The sequence below is a fragment of the Catharus ustulatus genome, chromosome 1 (assembly GCF_009819885.2).
Source record: "Catharus ustulatus isolate bCatUst1 chromosome 1, bCatUst1.pri.v2, whole genome shotgun sequence".
In the NCBI taxonomy this organism is placed as follows: domain Eukaryota; kingdom Metazoa; phylum Chordata; class Aves; order Passeriformes; family Turdidae; genus Catharus; species Catharus ustulatus.
Window position 1 is genome coordinate 19,915,374 of NC_046221.1, and position 26,832 is coordinate 19,942,205.

General features: G+C 36.2%; 1 protein-coding gene across 1 annotated transcript in view; it reads right to left on the reverse strand.

Annotated features, from left to right (window-relative positions):
* Positions 1-26,832, reverse strand: part of MALRD1 (MAM and LDL receptor class A domain containing 1) — a 245,179-nt gene that overhangs the window by 26,883 nt on the left and 191,464 nt on the right. The window contains exons 34-35 of the mRNA XM_033071306.1: positions 23,586-23,711; positions 21,073-21,139 (exon numbers count right to left, since the gene is read on the reverse strand). Of these exons, the coding sequence (XP_032927197.1) occupies positions 21,073-21,139; positions 23,586-23,711 (193 nt within the window). The remainder of the gene's footprint in view (positions 1-21,072; positions 21,140-23,585; positions 23,712-26,832) is intronic.

The window sequence follows — 26,832 nt, forward strand, 5'->3', positions numbered from 1 at the left end:
GCCAATGGGTCTCTTGAGGTCATAGGCATCTTCCAGGGACTCACTTTGTGGTGGCAGGGACTCACTTTGGAACAGGTGAGTAAAAGTGCAAGATCCAGTCAAATACAGAGATAGAATTCTAAAGAAACTACATAGGTACTTTTTTGCCTTTTAACCATGCTTGCTTCGTGACCAGAGACTGAAACCTGTCTGTTTCAGGTGAACCTGCTTGTATTATAACCGTTTAGGCTTGCTTGTGTTATACACTGCACTGGCAGTATTTAAAGACTGTATTAGCAATAAACCTAATCACAATCATTCACATAATCAGGATCATACTTCTTTGCCTGATTGAGAGTCTTTTCTCTATTACTCTGGCACAAGGTCTTAGAAATGTTTTAAAAGCACTCAGTTCCATCTGTTTAGAAACCCATCTACATATCACCACTAGCAAGATTTCTCTGCTACACTGTCTGATCCTTGCATGTCCTTCTCCTGCGCTTAACTAAGCCAAATGAGTAGAGAAAACTCAGCTCTTTGCTCAGGCTGACCTCATGAAAAGTTAAATTAATTGACTTGAAGGACAGTGAATAATTTCCATTTGAGAGTAAAAGCTATTTGAAATGGTTCAGAGAACAAATGTTGGCTCAGGTCTCAAGCATACACATGCCCCCGCCACCCACCTCCCCTGGCTTTTTAATAAACTCTAAAGTAATTTGGCGTAATAGAAAGCCAAAAACGGAATGCTAATCTTAAATGCATTAAAATGTACAAACAAACAAACAAAAAAAACCAAATAAAATATAATTATTTGTTTTTCACCTACTTATAATAAGTAAAATTTTCAAGTGACAGTACTTAAAGTACCTTTTGGGATGCTGTACAGCAATTCTCAAAGTTTGATTTACATATATATATATTTGCAACATTTTATGTATATATAGATTTTCTGCTTTAAGCAGTTAGCTATGGCAGACTTCCATTATAAGGAATTCAATTCATGTTCTTTTTCTCAAATATCCAGAAGCAAAAGAAAACCTTATAATTCTATTTTATGTTCCAAGATTACTTTGAAGGCCAACAGTTAGATAGGTATATAATCCCAAACACTGGAGCAGTTAGGATTTCTGAAGATGGAAGAGTAAAAGTACCGTCCATCCAATAAGTGTTTACAGATTATAATATTTTCTGATCCTCTTCACTTGATTTCAATTGGAATTTCAACAAAAAATATTTTCCTTAGTATTTTATATTTAGGACAGAAGATAAATACCACGTGACTACTTTGTAGGATATCTCCACAGACCTTATGAAGAAAAAAAGTGAGGAAGAAAGGCCAACTTATCAAACAGAAGCCAAAATAATGAGTTGTTCTAAGTACACATGAAAAAGAATACGTAATAGAGACTTGGCTTGGGCTTGACTTGTATAACTTTCAAAAAAAAAAAAGAAAAAAAAGAAGAGTATCAGGCTGGAACTGAAGAAGCCTAAATATCAAAATATTAAAACTACGGCAAAACAAGATTACAACAAAGAATAAAACCAAATCAGCTATGATAAGGGTCACAAGAAAAAACGAAGAATTTTTAAGATATGAAATCTTTTAATAAAGATTATAGAAATATTCTTTGAACATTCAAAATTGGCAACTGCCAATCAAACTCAGAACTTGAAGGACTTCGGCTTTATCACAAATTTCAAATCAGAGCTCGAAAAAGTCAAGGTCGAGTGGTGTAGTTTATATAGGTCAATAAACGTCTGACTCTGTGAAGGAATGTTTAGAAACAAATTCAAAAGTAAAAGGAAAAATTGGATCCAGGGTACTATTAAAAACTCTTCATGCCTAACACAAACCAATTGAAAAACCTTCTATTTCAAAGTATTTACTTTTGATAAGACATGAACAAAAAAGGTACCTAATTTATGAAGTCAACACTGGTGTAAGGCTGACTGGCTTTTTCACTTTACATCTACAGATAGAGAGAAGAATATTTACATCAGCTGAAGATTTGGTTCTTTTATTGTTGACGTATTACTTAATACTACAAACTTCTTTTTGTGTTTAAGAATTAATGGAAAAATAAAAAGCCTGTGGGACCAACATATTGGCAAGAGTGGAAACAGGATTTGTTGCAGGCATACACATATTGCAGAACCTATATGAACATCAGTCCAAATTGAAGGATCCTCTCAGTTTTATAAACTGAGAACTGAGTATTGTTTTTTATTTCATCACTGGAATTTTGCTAGTACCTCAAACTATCATTCATTTCTTGATAGTTTAAGGGTTAACTTGAGGTCCACACTTGGTGTTCATGCATTTGGCGGTTTTGTGAATAAACCTTTATGTGATTTTGTTTATCTTTGAGGTTAATTATTTTTTCCTGAGCTTGTCCCTAAGCAGTTCCGTTCCAACTCTTCTTTTATTTCTCCCTCAGAAAAGAGACTTTGAGATTTACTTTCCATGAGGATTCAATAAAAGCAACCTTCCTGTTCCTCTGGTCACCCACACAGCAAAAAGGAAGTTAAACTGTTTGCTGACATATCTCTTATGGTTTGGGTCTGAGCCTTTGTTCTTGAGCCTGCTGCCAAAGTCTGACTTGCACAGACAATACTTTGTGGGTGGTGACTTCACTGGGAATCCAGAGCCAAGAATTGGAGCAATGTCCTGTGTGCCATATCTGTGGTGGTTAGGAACGCATTACTGGATCCACACTTTTAATGTTACAGCAGATGTACTTATTTTGTGGCAACGATGCAGTGGAAGAAAGTAATTCTCTGGCCCCTAAACTCCAGCTTAGCTAATCATAAGGAAGGTCAGTAAATGCAGTGTTTTTCTCATGACATTTTATAAACACAGGGTTTCAAAGTGAATGTGGATGGAAAGGCAAATAATCCTTCCATCCCTTATGATCTGCATATAATTGTGGTTTGCCTGGACTGGCTGAAAGCTTAGCGTAATTATTTGGAAAGATTGGGGCTGTTTAGAGAGCTATTCTATCTGCATCAATTCCTAACTTACCCTTGCTTTCTTTGGAAAATAGAGATGAATTTTGATACATATATTGATAACAGATATATAAAGTCTCTCCTAGATCAAGATGTGGTATTTCTATTAATATCATTGATATTTTCCTACAAGGAATTTAGTTCACAGTCATCTCTAAGGAAGCAGAAATGAACACATGAACCAGCATTTACATAAAAGAAGTGAGTAGAAATTAAAGACAGAAAGATATCGATTGCTGTTTAGGATATCTGATTTATTCCTGCAGATAACATGGAACACTGAGCAAAAAGGTAGTCTCATTGAAAGTCGAGCACTGATTCCAGGCAGAATAAATCATTCCAGTTTTGCTTTAGTACATTACTTAAAATAATATTTACTGAATATTCTTACCTAGAGTCTACTCACAAACTAGAGTACTTCACAAATAAAGTCCTGCAGAATCTATTAATCAAACTATTATGCACATTCATCAATGCATTATTCTGACACTTCTGGGAGCTTCAGTAAATTAAAAAATAAATAACAAAAAAGTGTACTGATAATTAATTTGGTTTTCAAATTTTTTTTTCTAAGTACACAAGAAAATCCGAGTGTTCTGCAAAGAACATATTATGCTTTCACATTTATACAAAAGATTTTGTTTTCCAAAAACTGTTTGAGAATCAGAAATCTCTAAGTATGTAGAAACTTAACATCCGTTTAAGTACTTAAAATTTACTAGTTTTACACAGTTCCTGTGTTTGTTATTATATCTAGGTCTGATTTCATCAAGGAAAACAAAAGTCCAAAGAGTCCCTCTCATTAAGAGCTTGAAACAAGCACATTAAAAGTTCTGGGACAAGAGCAAGCTGTATTATAAGCTTGTAACTGATGAAAGGGGTGAAGTTTATTAATATTTAAATGATATTTCATCAAAAAGCCTCTTGAAAGTAGGTGGGATATGAGTTTTAAAATTGCTTTTATGCTTTGGAAGACTTTGTGTTAGGGAAGCTGCACATCCTAAGCTCAGAAATCCTCAATTCCAGACTTGCACAATTATTCTCAGGATTGCCAGGCTTCATAAATCTGTGTCTGAAATTGCTGCTTGAACTGCCCTAAAAATAACAACAGCAAAAAAATATTTCCATGTGGGTTCTTTCTTACAGAAGAGTGAAATTGGTCATAAGGAATGCACACACTTGGCACTGCTCTGAATACTTAGCTTCAGTAATTTTTTAAACTCCTAAAAAAAATGTGGTTTACAGTTTCTCCGTGCTTCCTGTTTCATTAATGCTACGTGTTTTGGTTTTGTGTGGCAATGTTTTGGAAGTGGGGGGGCTACAGGGGTGGCTACTGTGAGAAGCTGCCAGAAGCTTCCCGTGTCCGACAGAGAAGATGCCAGCTGGCCCCAAGACAGAGCTGCTGCTGGCCAAGGCTGAGCCCATCAGGGATTTTCTCAAAGTCAAGGTCTGTGTTGCCTGTGATGGTAACTGGTGAGTGATGTCTCCCTGTCCCCATCTCAACCCATGAGCTTTCATTGCGTTTTCTCTCCCCTGTCCAGCTGAGGAGAGTGACAGAGCCACGTGTAAGAATCTTCTGGCACCTTTTGTATTTTGGTAGCATTAGAAAGGAGACTGTTACAGGATATGAGTTGGAAATACTTTGTATTGAGGTCTACATTCAGAAAATGAAAATTTGTTTATCCATATTTTGAAAAATTACTCCATCTCCTCAGAACCTCTCCCCTTCATCATGTAACATATACATGTCCCTGAAATGTTTGTGCAGTGACAGCCCAGGTTTGTATGGAAAGAAACAGTCTAAGCATAAATACAAGCATTCTTCTTTTCTAAGAATTCCAGAGGTTTTGGCTTGGAATATTTTCTGTCAAAAAATAATTATGTAGACACTTTCCTGACTAGATGGCATTTTCTGCTTTTCACCAGAAAACGTTAAAATTATTTTTTCTAGTTTAGAAATTATTCCTTACCTTGACAATTTAAGCAAAAATAACACTGTGAGCAAGAATAACACTATAATGACACTAATAAAGACATTAAAGTGCTGGAGCAAGTCCAGAGAAGGGCAATGAAACCATTGAAAGATCTGCAGGAGGAGTCTGGTGAGGAGAGATGGAGGGAGCTGGGTGTGTTCAGCCTGGAGAAAAGGAGGCCCAGGGGAGACCTCACCACTCTCTATAAATGCCTGAAAGGAGATTGTAGCCAAGTGAGGGTTGGGCTCTTCTCCCAAGTAAAAAGTGACAGGACAAGAAGAAATGGCCTCAATTGCACCAGAGGAGGCTTAGAGTGCATATTAGGAAAACATTTTTCACTGAAAGGATGGTCAGGCGATGGAACAGGTTGCCCAGGAAAGTGTGAAGCTACTTTTTCTAGAAATGTTCAAAAAATCATGTGGATGTGGCATTTAGGGCATGGTCATGCAGAAACACTACATTAATGGTGGGACTCAATGACCTTGGAGGTCTTTTCCAGGCTTAACCTTTCTATGACTCTCTGATTCTACTCTCATTTTCATTAATATGTCCCTGAGAAGGAAAGATGAAAGGAGAAAGAGCGATCAACCTTCTAATTAAACTTTGATTCCATCATGCAATATTTAGCAACATCTAAATAAATTAGAATTTATAGAACCAGGGCAAAATATGCCTTTTAAAAAATATCCTTAATATAATCTAAATTGAATGCAATTTGTTCTTTTCCCAGTTCCAAGAAAAAAAGAAGGTATAAATGAAAGAGTTTAGCCCATGATATTAACTAAAGTTTTGGTTGAGTTTGGGTTTTTGTTTCATTGTGTTTTGGTTTGTTTGTTTTCTTTATTTCCCCAAAGTCCTTGTGAATGATAAAGTACTTTCTTAAGGCAGCCTAAAAAGGAGGAAGCTCAGTTTTGATTAATATAGCAGCACATGTGTACTTCTGAAATATCAACACAGCTTTGAATCTTGCAGTCGAGCCTGCCTTAACAAATTGATTGTACAGTTCACTGCTGTGCATTTTTGTGACTATTTGTACATTCTTCGTAGATGTAAGAACATGTATTCAGACAATCTTGAACATTTACCAAATCATTTGTTCCATCTTTTGCATGCCAATATCAGCTGTGAGGACTTCATAACTACTGGAACAAAGTAAGTAATTATAAAACAAGGGTAGAGAGAGAAGAAAAAAAGTAAAAGCTGCTCAAATGTCAAAGGCAAGATTTTTGTCCTATGCTTTAGTTCTCTGGATTATGAGTAAATTATATGCCTAATTTTTTCCTGTGCTCTGTCTTTGTTTCATGAATGAAGTTCTTTTGGAAGGGAAAACTACTTTCTTATCATTTAGTAAAAACAGTTTTGTCTGATTGTACTCTACACTTTGACAAGAGTGCAGACCTGCGGAAACATAGACCATCTATTGTTGTTGTTCTGCACTGGGTAGGGGCAAGTTTTACTCTCTGTTCAAGCAACCAGTATTGAAACATATTCAAATTATACTTGCTAAATAAGAAATTGTAGATGAAGTTGGAATAAACCATGAAGTCTAGGAAAGCATTTAACATTTGATGAAATAAGGAAGAGTGAGCAGAGACCAAAAAAAAAAAATCCTGTCTGCAGCTGCTTTTGAAGACTATTGGCCTACAAACTTTGTAGTCATCCAAGCAAGAAGGATCAATGCTGCATTAACTGAGATGCATGATGATGACTATTTGGGCAGAAAAATGAATGTGCAAGGTACAAATGCAACTTGTACCGTTAGAAGTCCAGAGTGTAGAAATGCAGAGTAGTTCAGGGTGATTGAATAAAAGGGTTTCTGGAAGACTTTTTCACAAGACTGAAATTCAAGCTACATCAACTTTCTTGTACATATAAGACTGCACAGAGAATGCTGATTAGTGTTTCATCATCTTTTTCAAATAATGGTTCTTTCATAGAGACAAAGAAAATACTGTAAGGCTCATTGCTGTGGTCCCATTCTTACTAAAATCTTACTTTGGCCTTTTTCTCTGATATGTTTTGATGAAAATATAAATAAATATATAATTTTTTAAAGTAAAGAAATATCATTTGATAATATACCAACTTCTATACTATATTTAAATGCACAGTTGTATGGTATGGTTCCATCTTGAACTGAGGTGTGCACAGTTCTGTGAGAGTATAATTTTGTAGATCAGAACAAAGTAATCAGTGTATCAACAAACTCCTGGGGTTACAGAAACTTGTATCCTGCTGTCTTTAGTAACAGCATACTGAAAAGTATTTTAGGATAGAAAGTTTTAGAAAAACATCTATAGAAGCATTATACATATATATAAAACAAAAAAAGCTAATGGTATTGGTTACACAGCTGTATGTTCATTTTTAGCTTTCCCCGACTATCTTATGATCTGTAAGAAAAAAAGTTCTCAGCTACACCCATTAAGTACAACACTCTCAGTGTGTGGAGTTCTGTGCTGATCTTATTAGCAACAAAGAAAGTGACTTTACTGATATCATGTGGGAAGTTTATAAATGAAGGAAAATTTGATGACACCTATTAAAACACTAGAACTACAATAACAAGTGGCTGCTGTGTAACCTCTTAAAATGTATTCTGCCAAATCATCTCACCTTAAACTCTAAAAGCCAGAGTGGCAGGAAGACAATATTTGTGAATTTCTATGACTATGTAAACATATTATGTTTTCCACACACCAAAATATAAACAAGTTTTAGGAGATGTTTCTTCCCATTTTCCTAAATCCCTAAAAAGTTTACATGAATAAAATATTGATTTGCAAAAGATAAAGAATAAAGAAAAGCAAGGCAAATGAAAGTTTTTTGCCATTTGTTGAGGTCTGTTAATAACTCCTGACTGTTAAATTTTAAATTTTTTTGTTAGCCTACAATATAAATCTACCATATTTTAAAATATAAAAGTTAATTGCAAAATAGTACCTAAAATCTGAAAATGAAGACACCAGAGGAGAAATAACTACTTTTAACTGGAATTTTGCTCTGTGAAAAGCAAGCACTTGGATATTTGGCTCTATGTAACACTGCTTAAAAAATGTTTTTTTCAGCTCCTAGTCATGCAAAACTGCACTATCAGTTGCTTGCATAGGAAATTCAAGCATGCAAGGAACTGTATATCACAGGTTCCATTCTGTAGACAGTCAACTTGTTAGCTCCATTTTACAGCCCTAAGGAATTTTATTTGCACAACTTTTGCCACCAAACTCAGTTCAGCAGGCGTTTCATCAGTGGAAAATGCAATAGTTAATAAGGATGAATGGCAAAAAGATTAAAGTAAGAAATTGGAAAGTTCTAAGTGGAAACAAGAAACTCATGAAGCAATAAAAATAATTTTCTAATATAGTGAGTTAATGACCCAGAGCTCAAACACATTTAATGTCAGAATTTAGACAATCCTTACTGAATAATCTCACCTAGCACTTACATTAAAGAAGCCATTGTCACATATTGTTGGCTCCAATATTGTTTTCTTTTCCAACAAAGGCACTTCTTGAGGTTAGCCTAGGTGCAATGCATGTGTTTATACAAAACTGATACATTCCTCTATCCAAGGAATTTATACGGTTGCCAAGGTATCCTAAATACCTTGCAGAACTGGAGTTAAAAATGGAGAAGGCACTTTGGGCTTGATGACAATTCCTCTGTCTGACCTCAGAGAGAATGATCATGGTTTTGGCTTTCATGTGGCTGCCCAGGGGGTGAGATAAGGCACAATTTAGTTCAGCACAGTTAGGAAGCCATATAATAATTTGTTATCCATGTCTGCTAATGCAAAACCACACATACTACAGATAAAATACCAAGCATCCTGGTCAGTTAGTTTTCTCATCCTCAGGGAAACAATTTGTGGTGTGTTGACTCTACCTGGATTCCAGGTGCACACCAAAGCTATTCTGCATCACTCCCTTCCACAACAGGGCAGGGGAGAGAAAATATAACAAAAATGTTCACAAGTTGAGATAGGGCAGGGAGAGATCACTCACCAGTTTCCTTCAAGGGCAAAACAGACTTGACTTGGGGAAATTAGTTGAATTTATAACCAATCAAAATTAGAGCAGGACAATGGGACATAAATCTTAAAAACACCTTTCCCAAACTCCACTCTCCTTGCTGGGCACTTTCTCCTCCCCTTCCAGTGGTGCAGGGAGATGGGGAATTACCACATTATTAGCTCATCACAGGTTGTTTCTGACATTTCCCAGCGAGACAAGCCCTTTCTCTGCTCCACTAAGGGGTCCCTCCCATTGGAGACAATTCTCCACAGGCTTCTCCAGCCTGGGTTCCCATGCACTACAGTTCTTTGGGAACTGCTTCAACATGGATCCCTTTATACAGAATGCAGTCCTTCGAGAACAGGATGCTCCAAAGTGGGTCCCCCATGGGATCACAAGTCCCTGCCATGAGCCTGCTCCAATGTAGACTTTGGGTCACAACCTTCTTCCAGGCTTCCATCTGCTCTGGTGTGGGCTTCCTCCATGGACTGCGGGTGGATCTCTGCATCCACATGGATCTGCATGGGTTGCAGGGGCACAGCTGCCTCACCATAGTCCACACCATGGACTGCAGGGGAATCTCACCTCTCTCTGTGGAGCACCTCGTATCCCTCCTTCTCCACTGACCTGAGTGTATGTAGAATTGTTGCTCTCACATATTTTCACTCCTCTCTTCAATTTGCACAATTACATCTGTGCAATAACAATTTTATTCCTCTTAAATATGTTATCACAGAGGTGCTACCGCCTCCTCTGGTTGGCTCAGCCTTGGCCAGTGGTGGATCCATCTTGGAGCTGGCTGACATTGGCTCTGTCAGACATGGGACAATCAGCTTTTCACAAAAGCCCTGACTGTAACCCCCCTCCCAGCTGGTCACACAAACTCAATACACAATCCTGTTAAATCCAAACCTTTCTCACCTCCATCATAAAATCAAACAAACAAAATCTCAGCTTCCTGCGGTTTAATGAATTCTGAAGCCTGGCTTGATGATTGATGTTTCACTGGGTTTACACAGCAAGGATTTGGTCTCTGCTGAATGGGGCTACAGGGGTTGGCTTCTGTGAGAAGCTTCCAGGAGCTTCCCCCATGTTCAATGGGGCCAATGCCAGCTGGCTGCAAATGGACCTGGCACTGGCCAAGGCTGAGCACATAAGTGATGGTGGCTGCCCCTGTAATGAACCCTCATTCCTCATCCCCCTGCTCTGCCAGAGGGGAGGAGGCAGAGAAAATGAAGAATCACAAAATCAATTAGGTTGGAAAAGATCTCTGAGATCATCAAGTCTGACCTCTAACCCAACACCACCACTTCAACTAGACCATGGCACTAATTACCACATCCAGTCTTTTCTTAAATATCTGGAGATGCACTGACTCCACCACCTCCCTGGGCAGGCCATCCCAATATCTAATCATCTCTTCTTTGAAGAATTTCTTACTAATGTCCAGCCTAAAGCTCCCCTAGACTATGTTCTCTTGTCCTAGTTATCATGGAGTCGAGTCTGGAAATAAGGGAGGGTGGTGGGTAGGCATTTTGAAATCTAGTTTTTATTTCTCATTGCCCTACTCAGATTTGATTGGTAATAAATTAAAATAATTTCCCTAAGTCAGGTCTGGTTTGCCTGGGATGGTAATTGCTCAGTGACCTCTCTCAGTCCTTATATAAATTCACAAACTTCTCATTATATTTTTCCTCCCCTGTCCAGCTGAGGAAGAAAGTGATAGAGTGACTTTAGTGGGCATCTGGCACCCAGCCAGGATCAACCCACCACATTTATTCCTGCAGTAACTCTGGTGTTGAGATCCATAGTGTAATTCTTGCATAAGCCACATCACCTTGATATAATCCAGAGGACATTTCAAAGTTCATTTGTGTCTTATATAAAAATATTTCTGTACATTGAAAATATAACTTTCACACCAGATGCAGACAAAATTATTTTAGTTTAAAGGTAAGTGTACTTTTTCCCCAAAGGACATACAAGTCTGTGTGGGAACAGCACATAGTTACTACTTCCCACTTAGAGATGTAGCCTGGTAGCTGATTGTAGCAATAGCAAACATGAAAAGCTCCTTCCAAGTATTGAGAAGAATCCTCAATGTTTGTATGTGTTTAAAATTAAAGTGCATGGAGCTTTCCAGACCAGTCAACACAGCAAAAGCTGACAAGAAAAGTTCAAAAGTTCTTAATTTAGTAGAATTTGCTGCTTTTAGGAAATCCTTTAGCCACCTAGCAACCGCACAAAAGGTATAATTCTCAGAGACTTAAATACTCACTGACTGAACAAGAGGGAAAATTGCAAACGTGCAAGATAACTTGACGACATTGTGACGCTAGCGTCTAGTGGGTCAGACTGAGTAGGCCAAATGTCAGGACGTGGTTGGTACAGAATACAAGATGTATGTCTTTTGTACATTATTTACACCATAGCACAGATCCTCAAATACAGATCTCCACCATTCCCATCCTTCCTGACATCCTCAGCCCAGACTGGTCTGTATCAGACTACTCATTTTAGTCACACTTTGGAATTCTTGTCAACATGCTTCATGATATGCATGTTTTCCAAAAGCCTCCCTTGCAGCTTTTATGGCACATTCTGTGTTGTGTTAGGTGCACCCAGCCAGCAGGCTCCAGGTGCCTCCTGCAGAGATGGCTCTAACGCTGAGCTGATTGTCATTCCAGACAGCAAAGTCTGAATTGCAGACATGCAGGTGTGAACTTAGCAAGTGAAAGTACTGGTTTTCATTCCAAGTACTGCTTCTTACTTTCACTTAAATCCAGGAAGACTGAATATGAAAAAAGACTGTTACTGAACCCAGACTTCTGAATTATTGTTTGACTTAATATAATCCAAAAATTTAGAGCGATTTATGTGCCTATGAATAGATATACCCAGATGTTTTTAAATTTCTGTGGACAAAAGACAGCCACATGAATGTGAAGGAGGAGTGGCTGAAGCACAAGAATCTTTGCAATTCTTGTTTATACTTCTTCAATTGTTCCCTTTTCTTTTCTCTTTTGAAAAATATTTATTATTTTACTGCTATTCTTTCCTGTTTTGAACAAAAGAGAAAAAAATGTTTTGATTTAAAGCTTTCTATCAATGTTTCCAACTCTTGAGCATCTGGTATTAGTAGGAGTAACTCTTCAGGGGACCCTCCATACTTTGGCAAACATCCAATATCCAACATTAATTAACATTCTCCCATATAAAAATCTTCATTACTCAAAATGCATCCACTCCTACACATACACTTCCCACATCCTAAGCTATTCCATACTGAGGACAAACCTATCTCCTGAATTTTAGATGTAATAAAGTCTAGAGTTTTGTGTACGAGTCAGTCTGAGGTAAAGGTTCATTGCACTAAGTAATAATAAAAATCCTGCTGTGTTTTCCTACACCTTGTAGTTTCCTCATTTTGCTTTGAATGTCTTAAAAGAATTAATTGAAAATTAAAAAAGAAATAGAGGATATTTATCAGAGAAGTTGAATGCTTTCAGTAACTTAAGCATTGCTGATCTAGTTGAGGAGAAATTTTTTGGCTTAATCATTATTATATGTGCAAGTAATTTTCACTGTAGCCTCTAAATTATACCCTTCTCAATAGGATTATAGTATCTTCAAATTAAGGCATCAATTATTCTGTTCAGACACTAAATATAATTCTCTCTCTGATCTTGAGAGTTGCAATGACATTGATATTGTATTACCTTTTATAATAAAACATGCAGTTACTTTTATTCCCAAAGCTGTGTTAGCACCTTTCAGCTCCAAAATTTTGCAAGAAAAGGTTGTACAAAGTGTTCATCAAGTTCTTCAACTTAAAATTTTCCCAGAAATTCCTTGCTGATTTTCTTTACAGGAAAAAATCTCCCCACTCAGCAAACATATCACGAAGAGGCAATTTGAAAATACATTGTTCACAGTTTGTTTTCCAGAATGACCATTGGGCTATATTTAAAATAAACACTTCCACTCTGAGTTGTCTTCTGATTCTATCAATGGGTCATTTAAGCAAAACTTTTTCCATTTGTCACAGTAATATTTCATCTCAGGAAAAGCACAGAAGACTATAAGCTACTTGGTTTGTTTCCAGTTTTGAAGATACTTTGAAATTTGTTTTTCTGTAAATAAAAAAGACCAAAATCTAAGAGTTAAATGAGAAAATCTGATTTAAATTTGAATCAAGTGCTAGAGATTTCTAAAAAAACATGATCAGAAATGTGTTGTGAGACGATACTTTGTGTCTATTCAGTTGCGCTTATTTATTGATTCTACCTGCTGGCTTTCAATTATGTGCAGTCAAACTTTAGCAGTTACACAGAGACAACCTTGTTTTAGTTCTATAATATAAAATACTAGAACAAGACTGATTCCTTCTGAAATCATTGGATTCAGCAATCAGCTACTTCAGACTGCTCACAAGAGAACTTCACAGCATATCCTTGCCTCACTGCAGAAGGTGGCAAACTGCCCTATGTATTCAATTAGGTTTGACTAAGATAAATGTTAGGGTTTTTTTCCTCATTTCTAGAAGTTACAAATGCATGAAGAAGCTGGCTTCAGTGTGATAAAGAGCTGACCTCAGAATCATATTATTATCTGCTGAGGAAGAAGAGCAAAACTTGAAGTAAACTGCTTCCAAATACAAAAGATAGCCAGTGTATGCCAATGATAATTGCTCAATGGCAAGTTTCTCACTAGGTTGAACAGTTTTGGCCAAATTAAACCACTTGGTACAAGTGGGGAAAATCTAAATGAAAAAAAATCCCATCTTATTAAACAAATTACACATATATTTATCTAAATGGAGGAACATTATTTCCTGAATTCTGATATATGAAGGACTCAAAATATTTTCCTTTTCTTTTTTTGTGCTGTGAAATGATTACTGAAAATCCTGTAAGCAGGCCATGAGCATGAGAAGCAAAAGTTGTTTTATCCCAACTCTTGTAAAATAGACCAAATGCTAAGATTTTTGAATGTAAGTTTCTGTTGCATAGCACCATAATCCCTACAGGAGTTTCCTTTGGAAAAGGCAATGAAGTCAGAAACATGAAAAACTAAAAGGCAAGAGTATTGTTGCACAATCAAGCATCTTCATTTCATGAGATGCTTCCAAATAAGAAAGCATCACAACTGAACAAAAAATAATATAATAAATAGAAACTTTGGGAAAGAGCTTTCTGTAAATAAATATTTAAAATGCATTTCCATCAATATATGGTATATTTTCTTTCATGACAAATTGTGTCGAAGATGTTCTGGAGAACAGATGTATTAACTTGTCTTTCTATTCTTAATTTTACCCAATTTAGGTAACGTGCATTGCTATTTAATTTGCACCAGCATCACTTTTCAAATGAGACTTGGATAAAGGAAAGAAATGAAAAAAAACCTTCTCTTTACTAGCTATGTATGTTTGCAGATACATGTTTGCTTCCCAAAATCCAAATCTTAGCATGACATTTGTTTTCAATGTTTGATCTTTTTGACTACTCATCATGGCTTTTGTTTATATTTATGGCTACATCCTTATTTCATTGCTTCTCTATGTGCAATTGATTTTCATGACTACAACTTTCCTGACAAGGTGTATATGTTCAATATAGTATTATCAATTTGCCCATGTCCTACTTGTTCAGTAAATCTAAGAGAAAATTCTTAAGGAAGAAGTGAAATCACTACCTATTTTCTTTGTTTGAACCATTAATAATCTGCAGTGAATCAGCAGCTGCTATGTCAGCAATCCTCCCTCTGAGGTGGGGATTTCTGAGAGCAGCAGGAGAAAATGCAGTTGAAATGGAAACTGCTTTCTTCTCTTTTTATAAACTTTCTATACTTATGAATTGGTGTTTCCATATTGTCAGTGTCTAGATTTTGTATTTCCATCAAATCACATTCCAGATGCTTCCAAGCTTAGGCTGAAGCACTTTTATCCCTCCATTTTCATGACAACCTGTGTGATACCAAAACAGTCCTCCCACTTTTAGTTTTTAAAGATAACTGCCACCATCAGTCCTCAAAAATCCATAGCACAGAACAAGTTAGAGTAGATCCAAAGTCAAACATGTTTAGGAAAGAAACCAAGAAGGACCCTATGTTCCTCACTGAAAGATACTGTCCAGTGAGGATGTAGGATTTACCTCCTTTGCCATATGTGATACTTAACTGGAAAAGGTGCCAGTCTAACAAGACATTATGTGATGCTGCATGCCACTTGCAGGGCTCCTCAAAAATTTATCATGCTTTGAAAACAAAGCCAGATTCTGAAAAAATAACCTGATATTTTCTTTAAATTTTGTGAAATATTGTTTGCTATTGTACTACTCATGATAAAATACTTTGTTTGCAATTTAAAACGGATCATTTGTATTGCAATAATAAGCTCATTATAAAAATGAGACGGAAAGAAGCAAAAAATAGAGGACCAATTAACCTGTAGCTTTTCTAAAAAGAATAGGCAAGAATTCCACTTCTCGGAACGAATGATTACCCTGTAAAACCAATTCTTTTTCTAAAAATAATAAAGAGAAAATAATCTTCTTTACATTTATCACAAAAAAAAAAGAGAGAAACAAACAAAATAATACAGTTTCTGTACTTTGGGCCAAATCAGCATTTAGATACACAACTACAAAGACAACAACATTTCATTATCTATTTGTAATGACTCCTTGCAATTTCAGCCTCCACAGCTCAGTTAGTTAGATGTTACATATTCAGTAAATTTAAAAACTGTTTAATGAAGATTTATTTCTAATCCATAATATGCTTGTTTAATTAAGTGAATGCAATTACCTTTTTTTTTTTTTTGCTAAAACAATGATAGAACCTTCTTACAGTTAAGAAAATAATAAAAGTGCTCTCATTATGCTCTTTAGTACTAGTCAGTGTAACTACTATGAAATTTGATATATTATGTTGGAAATATTTGTGTAAAATAAAGGGAAAGTCAAGCATTGTATTATGTCCTTTCCAACCTAAACAATTCTATTTTTAGTAGGGCCTGCAGAAACAGAGCCAAGAATAGTGGCTTTAAAGTGAAGAAAGGGATATTCATACTAGATATAAGAAAGAAATTTTTTCCACTAACTTTGTGAAATGTGTTTCCCAGAGATGTGGTAGATTGACTGTCAGGTTGGATGGGGTTCTGAGCAACCTGATCTAATTGAAGATGAAGCTACTCACTGCAGGGGGGCTGGATTAGATGAACTTTAGAGGTTCCTTCCAACCCAAACCATCTGATGATTTGATGATGATTTAATATTTATTATATGTGAAGTTTAGTACATTTTGAATGTGCCTGTTTAGTACTACACTTGTCCAGTTGGATAAGAATGAAAAGTATGTATGTAGAGTCTGGTTTGGTGGTTTGCGGGGTTTTTTTTCTGTTCTCAGCTGTTGGTTTTTTTCTTTCAACAATAATACAATCTTTGAAGCCTCATCCTTCCACTTTAGTGTGTTAGAAACACACTTTTCCCAACTTGCTTGTTCTCCTCTATATTCCTCTCCTATGTTTCCAGGAGTCTGAGGTCTCACTTTAAAGCAGGAATTAAACAAACACAAAGAAACACTGGACAAACAGCTGGGGAAAGCAAACATATAATCAAATAAATGATTTTGAAATAGAAGAATCAAAATTGCACAAATTCTAGTTATTATTGTTCAAATTATCATGATTTGCTGGTGCAACCACAGTATCTGATTGCACCAGCCACTTGTCTGCACATTGACTACACAAGAGACCTCAATCAGGATAAATAGGAGTCACATTTTGTCAAATGAGAGTGGCCATAGAATTTCAGATTAAAGCTCCATCTAGTTTGGCAGACAAAGAAAATACCCATCAAATAGAAAGTACAAGATAAATGTACAGTAATTTCACGATTATAAGCCGCACTGAGTATAAGCCGCACTTCTGGGTTTCAGCAACTTTTTGTTTTTTGTCCATATATAAGCCGCACCTGATTATAAGCCGCATGTTGCAATACAGAGTGTGATAAAAGGTATCTATTCTATCACCATCTGTTGAGGGTGGGGACAGTGATCCTTATCTCAATGGCAGATAATCTGCTAATGGGCCATCCATTGAAACCAGGCAGGACATTGGTCTTTATCTTTTCACACCCCATCCTTCCTCCAGGGAGTCATTGTCTGCTAATGGCCCATTGAGTCCCACTGTGTGACTGATAAAATTACTGCATCCCATTGAAATTTGTTCCAACCAGGGGGAAGAGCCCAACATTTCTTACCAAGATAAAAACAGAGGCTTTGGGACACTAAGGTAGCCCCTTTCTCCACTGGACTCCAGTGGAAAACCGGATTTCTCCACATCACCACTGGACCTCCGGAGGGAAACTGCACCTTCTACAGGAGCACTGCTCCAACTGAATCACATCTGTCACTGCAGGAGGATGCAGCCACCATTTAATGGGACTGCTACCAACACCCTGCCTGACCGGGTGCCAGGTTGTATTCTGACTTTGTCAGGGTTTGGAGTTTGTTTCTTTGTAGTACTGTATTTCTATTTTGATTTCCCTAGAAATGAACTGTTATTCCTAATTCCCATATCTTTGCCTGAAAGCCCCTTGATTTCCAAATTATAATAATTTGGAGAGAGGGGGTTTACATTCTCCATTTCAAAGAGAAGTTCCTGCCTTTCTCAGCAGACATCTGTCCTCCAAACTAAAACAGCAACTTTTTGTTCTTTGTTCATATATAAGCCGCACCTGATTATAAGCCGCACTTCAGGTTCGGACCAAAATTTTAGTCAAAATGGTGTGGCTTATAATCGTGAAATTACTGTATTTGATATGTACCCTAATTACTCTCCTGACCAAATAGCAGAATTAAATGCAAGTGACTTTCAAAGCTGACTCAAAAATTCAAATACCAAGCAGGACCAGGACAGCCATGAAGCTGTTTTGTTCAAGTGGGAAGATAACCATCGCCCACCAAGCACCACTGCCCTGCACTTACTCTCATACTCTCATTGAGAACAACCACCAGAACACCAACCAGTCTCATTCTCAAATACTGGGCATCTCACTGATGTTATTGCAGTCACTATGCACCAGCCTAGAGAAGCTGTTTCCAGTAGCTTGAAGAAAAATTACAGCAACCTGATACATTAACTTTCCTACCCACTCCAATATATACTGAAATTTTATCCAGACTTGCATCTGCTGCTTTCATTTCCACCAGATCCACATATCTCTTCACAGAGGTATGTCAGAGCTTACTTTCCACTGCTACTGATCCTTCTTAGTTACTTACCCTGATAGACAAGGTGATGCCCTAAGTATTAACTTTTAATATATATATATATCTAAGGTACACTAATTCACACATGTAAAAACATATAGCATCAAAGGAACTTGAGAAGTACAAAATGTGTAAAACCTACTTTCAGTCTCTTCAGATAGTTCAAATGCTTTCTTTTGCCTAAGCAGCTACTGCAAATTCACTGTTCCCATGCTTGCATGTTAAACTACTGGAAGGAGCCTATACAGTCAACTACTTAACCCCACTGCATTAAAACCACAGAAAACCTCAGCTGTTATCACCAGTAGAAATGTTTTCTGGAAACTCTATTTCTTTCTATCAGTGTACCTCAAACTAACCTAAAATGAGCAGCAATTTCAGTTCTTATAAGAACATGATGGAGCAAATGAGGCTTTGAGACCTGTCCAGTCTATTTTTTGTTAAACCAGCATTCTCAGGGAGGCCAAAATGACTTTTAAGCTCCAGACTCTGTTTTTTTTCATAGAACCTAGAGCACAGTCATCTCACATGGGGGAAGATCAGAATCCATTTCACTGGATAAAACAGTAAGAAAAGGACGTGTTAACAAATGTTCTCCTTTTCTGCTGCATCACTGAATAGCGTTAGTCAAACCCAGTGACTTTTATGAGCACTTTGATCCCCACACGATTACCTCTGGGTTTCTAGGAAGACTTCTGTGGCAGGGTAGTATCTGTACTCTGTTCTTTTCAGGAGTCCCCTTGCCGTGCAACAGGCTTCCTGCACTCTTACACACTCTGCTTTTTCTCCTGACCCATCCTGCAGTCTTGAAAAACAGTTGCTCTCAAGGGAGGAAGATATTTCTAGCTAAATTTATGGTTTATTTTTCAGGAAATTTAGAGTAAGAACTGAGAATTAAAAGGTAAAAAATTAGAGCATTTTTCATTATATTTTCTCTTTTTGTTCTGTTGGTTTGGACTTTTTTGGGGTTGCTTGTTTGTTTTTAGTTTTTTGCTATTGTTTGGGGATTGTTTAGTTTTGGTTTTGTTTTGTTAATTTTTTTTTCTCCCCTGAGTACTTAAAACTGATATATATTTCTACGGTTTTAATAATTTTAGGTATATTTTTGTGTGTTTTTTTCTTGTTATGATTTTGGGATGGAATTTCAAAAAGTAATGCAGAAATTTATCTTAGCAATGCTTAACTCTCCTGTTATAATATCTATAAATAATTCCTTAAAAATATTATAAAGCCTTAAATGGTATTGATATCAGACTGTTGATCTGGCTATCCCTTTTCTTCTCTCTTTGTTGTTCCCCAGCCACTTCCCCTACAGGTAGTTTCAGAAAGCCAATTGCAGCATGCACTGTTGTTATGGCATTCTTGAGTAGAGATGACCAGTGTCCCCAACACAAGCATGTACAGCTCTTTAAGTGATGTTAAATCCCCAGTTAAGGAATTTTTGTTTCTGTGTCTTTGCTCTGATTGCCTTTGTATGACATCAGAATTAAATATATTTCTTATGGAATGTTGAAGGAAAGTACCCTATTTACTAGTTTAATTTACTGGTTTTTATTTCTGTGGATAAAAAAGATTTGCTAGTTGGGTTACTTTCTCTTGCAAGTCTGAACAGAAGTTCAATTCTCATAATTCTCCTGCATACTTAAAATCCCAATTGCTCCCCCAGGATTTTGTCCCTACAAGGCCCTGCAAGCAATTTTATTTTTGATTAATTATTTAATCTACAAATTACTAGCCTCCTATTGCAAATCCCTTTACTTTCTGCTGACTTTTCATTTTCTGCAATATTTCCCTATGGTTTTTGTCCCCTTACTTTATGTGCTCAAAGAAATTTTGAAGCAATCACCTTGATGAAATTCCAAGATTCTTGCCATTCTCTGGCAAGAGACCATTCTGTTTTCTATTATAGTGGATATTTTTGGGGGAAATCTGCAGGTAACTAACAGTGTTTTCTGAGACTCAAATTGAAATACACTATATTATTGTGCCTTTATTTTCTTCAGCCATTAAAGGATAAATCTGCCTGGAAAGACAAAGTAGGCTTACTAATGTGCATTTCCTAGCAACTAGGAGACAAACCTTAGCATCTAATCTTGATTAAAATAGCTACTGTGAGAAAGTAGCTACTTTTTTAGTAATTTGGCAAACTCTGGCAAGCTCCACTGAAGCATGTGAAGGACAAAAGCATGATAACACATACCATCACTTTCTTTGCACTTAGAAAGTCTCCTTTAATTTCCCAATGGGAAACAGAGTGATATCTTGTGTAAATGAGTTGCTTCAGATAGCCTGAGAGTCTTTCTAACAGCTCGTACATTCTACATCAGAATTGCATACGTTATTTTTTTCATCAGAGAGTATTTCCAGAAAAAAATGCAAGCCTATTTTTAACCCCTTTCTGGGGGAAGAATAAGTGGAAAAAACCCTTTCTTTTTCCAAATATCTAACAGGAAGATAAAGATGGGTATGTGGCCTGCTGTAAAATCTCATCTGAGGTATACAACACTCTGCTGCAAATAAGACACAGAAACATGTGTTTAAATGCTGATGTGAAGCAAGAGACAGAAAACTTAGGGTGTCAGATCCACAGGGTGTGTCATGTAATGGCGCATGGAAGTTACACAAAATTCTATGTGATAAACAACATTCTTCTCAAAATGTGGTTTAACTTACTAAGTGTAAATAAAAGTAGTGTAGACATACTGAGACTTTTCAAAATACACTTCTACTGAATATAATTTCAATCCCTGGGGAGCAAACCACCTGTTTCAACAGCAGCTTTTTCCAGCCTCAAGAGCAAGTCAATTGCCAATGACACTTACTGGCATAATGGAATGTGATCTTTGATGATGCATTGTCCTCCATTTTTGCAGTATTCTTCAGGACAAGCTGCAAACATAAAGGTAAAAATTGTGATTTCCCCCTCTTTTTATTATATTTCTCATTATCTGATTTTCAAAATGGCAAAATATTGCCACCTGTCCTCTTGAGTACCTAGCAGTTCCAAAACTTCCTTTTTTTTAGATTGGACTTGTGATATAAGTGTGAAGATAAGAATAGTATAAGCAATGGAGGGCTCTTAAGCTTATTGAAGTCCTGATGCTGCACTTGAACAGCCTTCAAATTTTTCTCAAATGAGATTTTCTTCTGCCTCCAGAAACTGAATTTTTGCCACTTACATAATTTTCAAACAACTGGAATATATAAAATAAGACCCAAAAGAATTGAACTAACATTTAAATAATATCTAACTCTACATTATTATTATTAATAGCTTTTATATAGGGCTGGTGAACAGACACTCCTTTGTGACCAAACCTTTTATTAAATATATTAAGAATTTTAACACTTATAATCATATTCTCGTAAGAACAAGGGAATTCAGGCTTTAAAAGACAAAAGGTGTTTAAGCACTTAGTGATATTGTCTTAAGAACACTTGATGTCCCTTAACTTGAATTTTCACATAATCACATTTAGTTTTACTGAAGAATTGCTTTAGCAAGAAAAAACTCAAAATCAAAAATGAATCCCCTCAATCTTCTGTAGTATGGTAATATAGAATTAAGACCTAAAGACTTTTGGATATATACGAAATGAAATTGCTAATGGCAAATCGAAATTGTTAATATAAGACTGCTACTCAGTGTGGACACCTCTAGTTTCAGGATAAAATTTTAAAAAGTGAATTACAGTAATTTCATGACTATAAGGCGCACTCTTTTGACTAAAATTTTCCCCCAAACCTGGAAATGTGCCTTATTGTCCGGTGTGCCTTCTATAATGTACAAAGTTTGGAAATTAGTCAACACGGAAGTGTGAGCTGCGAATGTGGGGTGAGCCAGCATGGCTGTGGCAGCCAGGTGAAGGCGGGGCCGCGGTGCAGCGACTGCTGGGTGGAGGTGGGCCTGGGGGCCCGCGGCGCCCCTCCTGCCGGGTACAGGCGGGCCTGGGGGCCAATGGCTGCTGGATTGAGGCGGGGCCTCGGCCAGTAACTGTGCGGGGGGAGCTGGGGGCAGATCCTCACTGCAAAAAAAAAGTGCGCCCTATATTCTGCTGCGCCTTATATAATGTACAAAGTTGCAAAATTATCTGGCTCCCGGAGGTGCACCTTATAGTCCGGTGCGCCTTATGGTCGTGAAATTACTGTACTTACTTAAAAGATCTGCTTTCTGGAAAAATAGTGGAAGATTTGTAAATTACTGTTATGTGTATCTACTAGTTTATGGTCTATATTCTTCTATATTGAACTAATTTCTGAATAAATTCCTTTCAATTTAAATTAATTTTTATAACTCAAATTTACCAAGTATGAATTCTCGCATCATTATAGAAGTGGTATTTTTAAATGTTGAAGTATGATCCCTTCTCTCTTCATGAGCAGCCTGGGCCTGTGAAAGTGTCCCTGCCCATGTCAGGGGCATTGCAGCTTTGTGATTTTTAAGGTTCCTTTCAACCCAAACCATTTTATGATGCTATGAGAGATACTGAACACAATACCTGTGGTCAAGTTTCACTCCCAAAGAAACTTGTGGATGCCTCCTACCAAAAGGTGTTTGTAAAACTTTTAGTTTGTGACTAGACATTTAATATATTATAATGAATTATATCATTGCAATTCATATATGTTGTAAATTTTATCACATAACCCATAAAAATATAAAAAGAGAGAGTTAAATTCTCAGCTAATGCAACTTCAGCAAAGTTGGCAGAGTACTGTCAAGAGTTTATGTCTGTCTTGAGGAAGAGCTGCAGTACCTTTCTGTCATTGAATGGGACATTTTGAATCTAGATTTAATTATTTATATCACCGTCATCTATGTATTTGATAGATTTTTTTTAAAAAAATCTAATTCACATTGAATGTGTATTATTTCCTGTACTTATCCTTCTCCACCATTTAACTACTGCAAATCAAACCAGAATATTGTGTCAAATGCACTGTGCTAGAACAAATGCTATTTAGTTTATTTTCCAACCTGGATTTGTAATACACTTGGGGAGAAAAAAAAACAAAACATGAATGAGCAAGCTTTTTACTCAACAATATAGGTTAATTCAACTGCCTAGAATCAAGGGAAGTCCTAAAAATATACTACAAAGGGTTGGGTTTTTTTGAACAATGCATTTATACAGTAAGAAACACCCCTCATGAAGATGTTAAGCATATTATTATTCTTAATCTTTTTCTCAGTTTCATTTGTGTCATACTTTCGTCAGGAAATCCATGCCTAAAATAATTTGACAAAATTTTAGCAGAGGAATGCCAAAATATTCAGTAGGAAATAACCATGCTTTCTTTGTTTCAAATGATATTTTAATGCAAAACTCAGTACCTGAACAACCAGACTCATCAGGGCTGGAATCAATGCAGTCTGCAATTCCATCACAACGCTGGGAGAGGGGTATGCATTGATTAGTTGAAGGACATAACAAAGAACCATTGGAGCAATCCTTAATGGCTGAAATGAAAAGTAACATTGTCTTTATCATCAACTGTATTTTTTTTTCTCACTGTTCAAAAACTAGCAGAAAACTTGGTTCATATTGTAGGATATAAACTTGCATCTGTGTGACCTCTACAAGCTTTCATCTTCAAAGACATGCAACTTTACTACTGAGATGCTAAATAAGTAAACAAATATAGAGCACAGATGGTACAAAAACCAAATTTTCCCATGTAATATTTGTGAAAAAGAGGAGTGGATATTAACTTACAATGTTGAGAGTGTATACTGCAAAATCCCAAAGAAAACCCATAAAAAAAGATGTCACAAAACATAATCAATTGTCATTCAACAACCACTTTCAAAATTATGGGAAAAGGTTTTTTTCCACATTATTTTAACACATTACAGAGGGAACAGTCCTAGCAACAGATGTAATGGCTGGAAATTTTGCGGCTAAGGACAATGACACCTAGTTATTGGTGCTGAGGTAAAGAACGTTAAGACCACATGGAAGCACTAAAACAGTGAAGATATGAAAGTGAAAATATCCAATTTTCATCTATATTTAATTTTCCAGGTGCAAATTAAAGCAGTAGAAAGGATAATAATATCCCAGCCTGTTTGAAAGTATAAAATTTTTAATATTTCATAGGTATTTAAAACTTACCATAACTACAAGAGATACATTTTTGTGCACTACAGAAAACTGAAAAATGAGTTTTTATTCATTGTTATTAGCACTTCAAGCAGATGATGCAAGTGTAAAAGTATGCTGGTCTGTGGAAAACTAATGTATACATCCCACTAGTGTTAATAGGTTTGTTTTACACCCTTACTATTGTAATCAGGCAAATAAAAGACTAAATAGGTGGGGTAATATACTCATCTCTGAAACCGACAGCAAGAAGAGAGTCAGCCAAGTAGAACATCTATAACTGGAAAACAATTCCAGAATTTTCTTTTTAAATGCAACAAGTAATAAAATTCACTACATTAATAGGTACAAAACAGTATTAGCATAATATTGTACAACCTAACTGCTATGTGACCTCTAAAGGAAATTCTATCTGCATAAATATCTAAGTTTTTAAGAAAAGCATTTCTATGGTAGAAACTGTGTTTTCAGAAGGGACTTGACTAATGTTTGGTTGATTGGTTTTTGGTTTTTTTTGTCCTGGCCCCCTTTTGGATTTTACCCTTCATCTCTGCAAGATGCATTTTGGCAACTAGTCCTTATCCCAAAAGAAAATATTCCCTGATGAATTCCTAAACTCAGAACATTTTTTTTCTACACTTAAATAATGTTCAGTGTTTTGTTTTACACTTAAATTAATAAAATTGCTATGGGACACAAAATGAAAAGTGTCAGTAATTCCTAAACTGAAGTTTTCTAAAACAAGCAGGTAGATTTGATCTGCAATAAGGAAAAAAAATCAATCTAAAATCTAAAAAATAAACTCCCACTTTCAATCTGTGCTATTTTTACAGTAGGCTGGAGTTACTAGCGCAACAATCAATTTTATAGATCATGCATAAATTTCAATAAAATCATAAAATTTCTGAGATATTTAGGTCTCCTCTCTGACCTTCCCCAGTTGACAAACTTCTATGGCTTTTCACCTGTGAAAAGTAGGAAACTAAAGATTAAATGCTGTGCTCTCATGGCATACACAGTTGGATCTCAGCACCAACTGTGACAGTAATCAGCTTTCCACTGATTTCATTCCTATCTAGCACAAATCACTTTCTTTTTGCTTTGCCTGCTTCCTTGCTTTGCTTTGCTTCTCGGAAGTATCTTCCTCAGAGAAGAAACAAGAATTACTGCTTCTGTATTTTTACCTTATACTATCAATGATTAAATGTTTATATACTATTAACGAACTTTGGAGTAACAATGAAGTACAGACTTGACTAAGTTTCCTTCAGACTGAGAACTCCAAAGATGTAAAATGTCTATGGAGAATATTTGTTCTCTAAATAGACTAGGATTTAATGTCTTCTTAAACCCTGGGTTTTGTTTAGATGTCAAGGCAGCAAAATAAACAAATAAAGCCATATCTCAGTTGTTTGGGTAACACAGAAAATCATAGAAATCTTTTGGCTTTCCAATTTTGAGGTTCCACGTCAGTTTCTGTGGTGTGAAGTTGGGATGTGCATGGAATAGAACACGGCATGGAATTCTCTGTCAGAAGACAGATGGAGGAGGAAATAAGGTCAAATGAAGATTAGCCATGAGACCTTTATTTGAAGAAAGGAACTTGCAAAATTTGTACATGTCATCAGGGTATGTGGAATTTAACATCAAATTTATCTCCAAAATCTCATCTTCTGCCAACAAAACCACTGAGCTCACTTCTAAACATAAGGCTTACACAGATATTCCCCCAAATCCATGCCAGTTTGGTAGACTAATTTCCTAAAATAAATGGCATGTACAACCTGTATTCATATTTAGTAGTTTTGATAGAAATAATTAAAGAACATGAATTTCTAGTCCACTGGAAACTGATTGTTTTACTTTTTTTTTTGTTTTTTTAAAATTCTGATAAGGATGAGAAAGTGTTTAAAAAGTTTCACAGCATGATAGGTTTAGGAAGAAATGTGCTTATATGAAAAAGGGCTCTTTTACTTTTTTTTTTTTCCTACGTAGCTAATTATTTTGAGATTCCTGGAATGAAATATTTGGCCTCAGTTCATCTAATAATGAAAGATTTTTAAATGGGTAGACACTCACTTTTGTGTCGGTCTGTTTCAGATGTTTCTCCATGGCATCTCATTGCAGTTACATTTCAAAGCCTATTGACCTTGTGTTTTGTTTGTGAGCCCTTATCCTTGCTTGGGGCAGAGATTTCTGCTACTTCATGAACAGACTTGATTTCAAAATCCTTGAAAGGTCACAACTGCCTTAAATGTTACTGAATTACAGAACTGCAGAAGTCTATCTTTCTGTCATATCAGAATCAGAGGTTACAGAGGCAATGCAAATGTGGCTGGCTGATTTAAGGAAAAAAATGTGGAAATGCTTTTAAAAGTTAAAAGAAACACAATTGCAATTTTAAAATACATTTACCAAATGATAGATTAAAGAGATTAAAATTAGTAAACAAAATTACAGCAATTTCAACGGTTACAA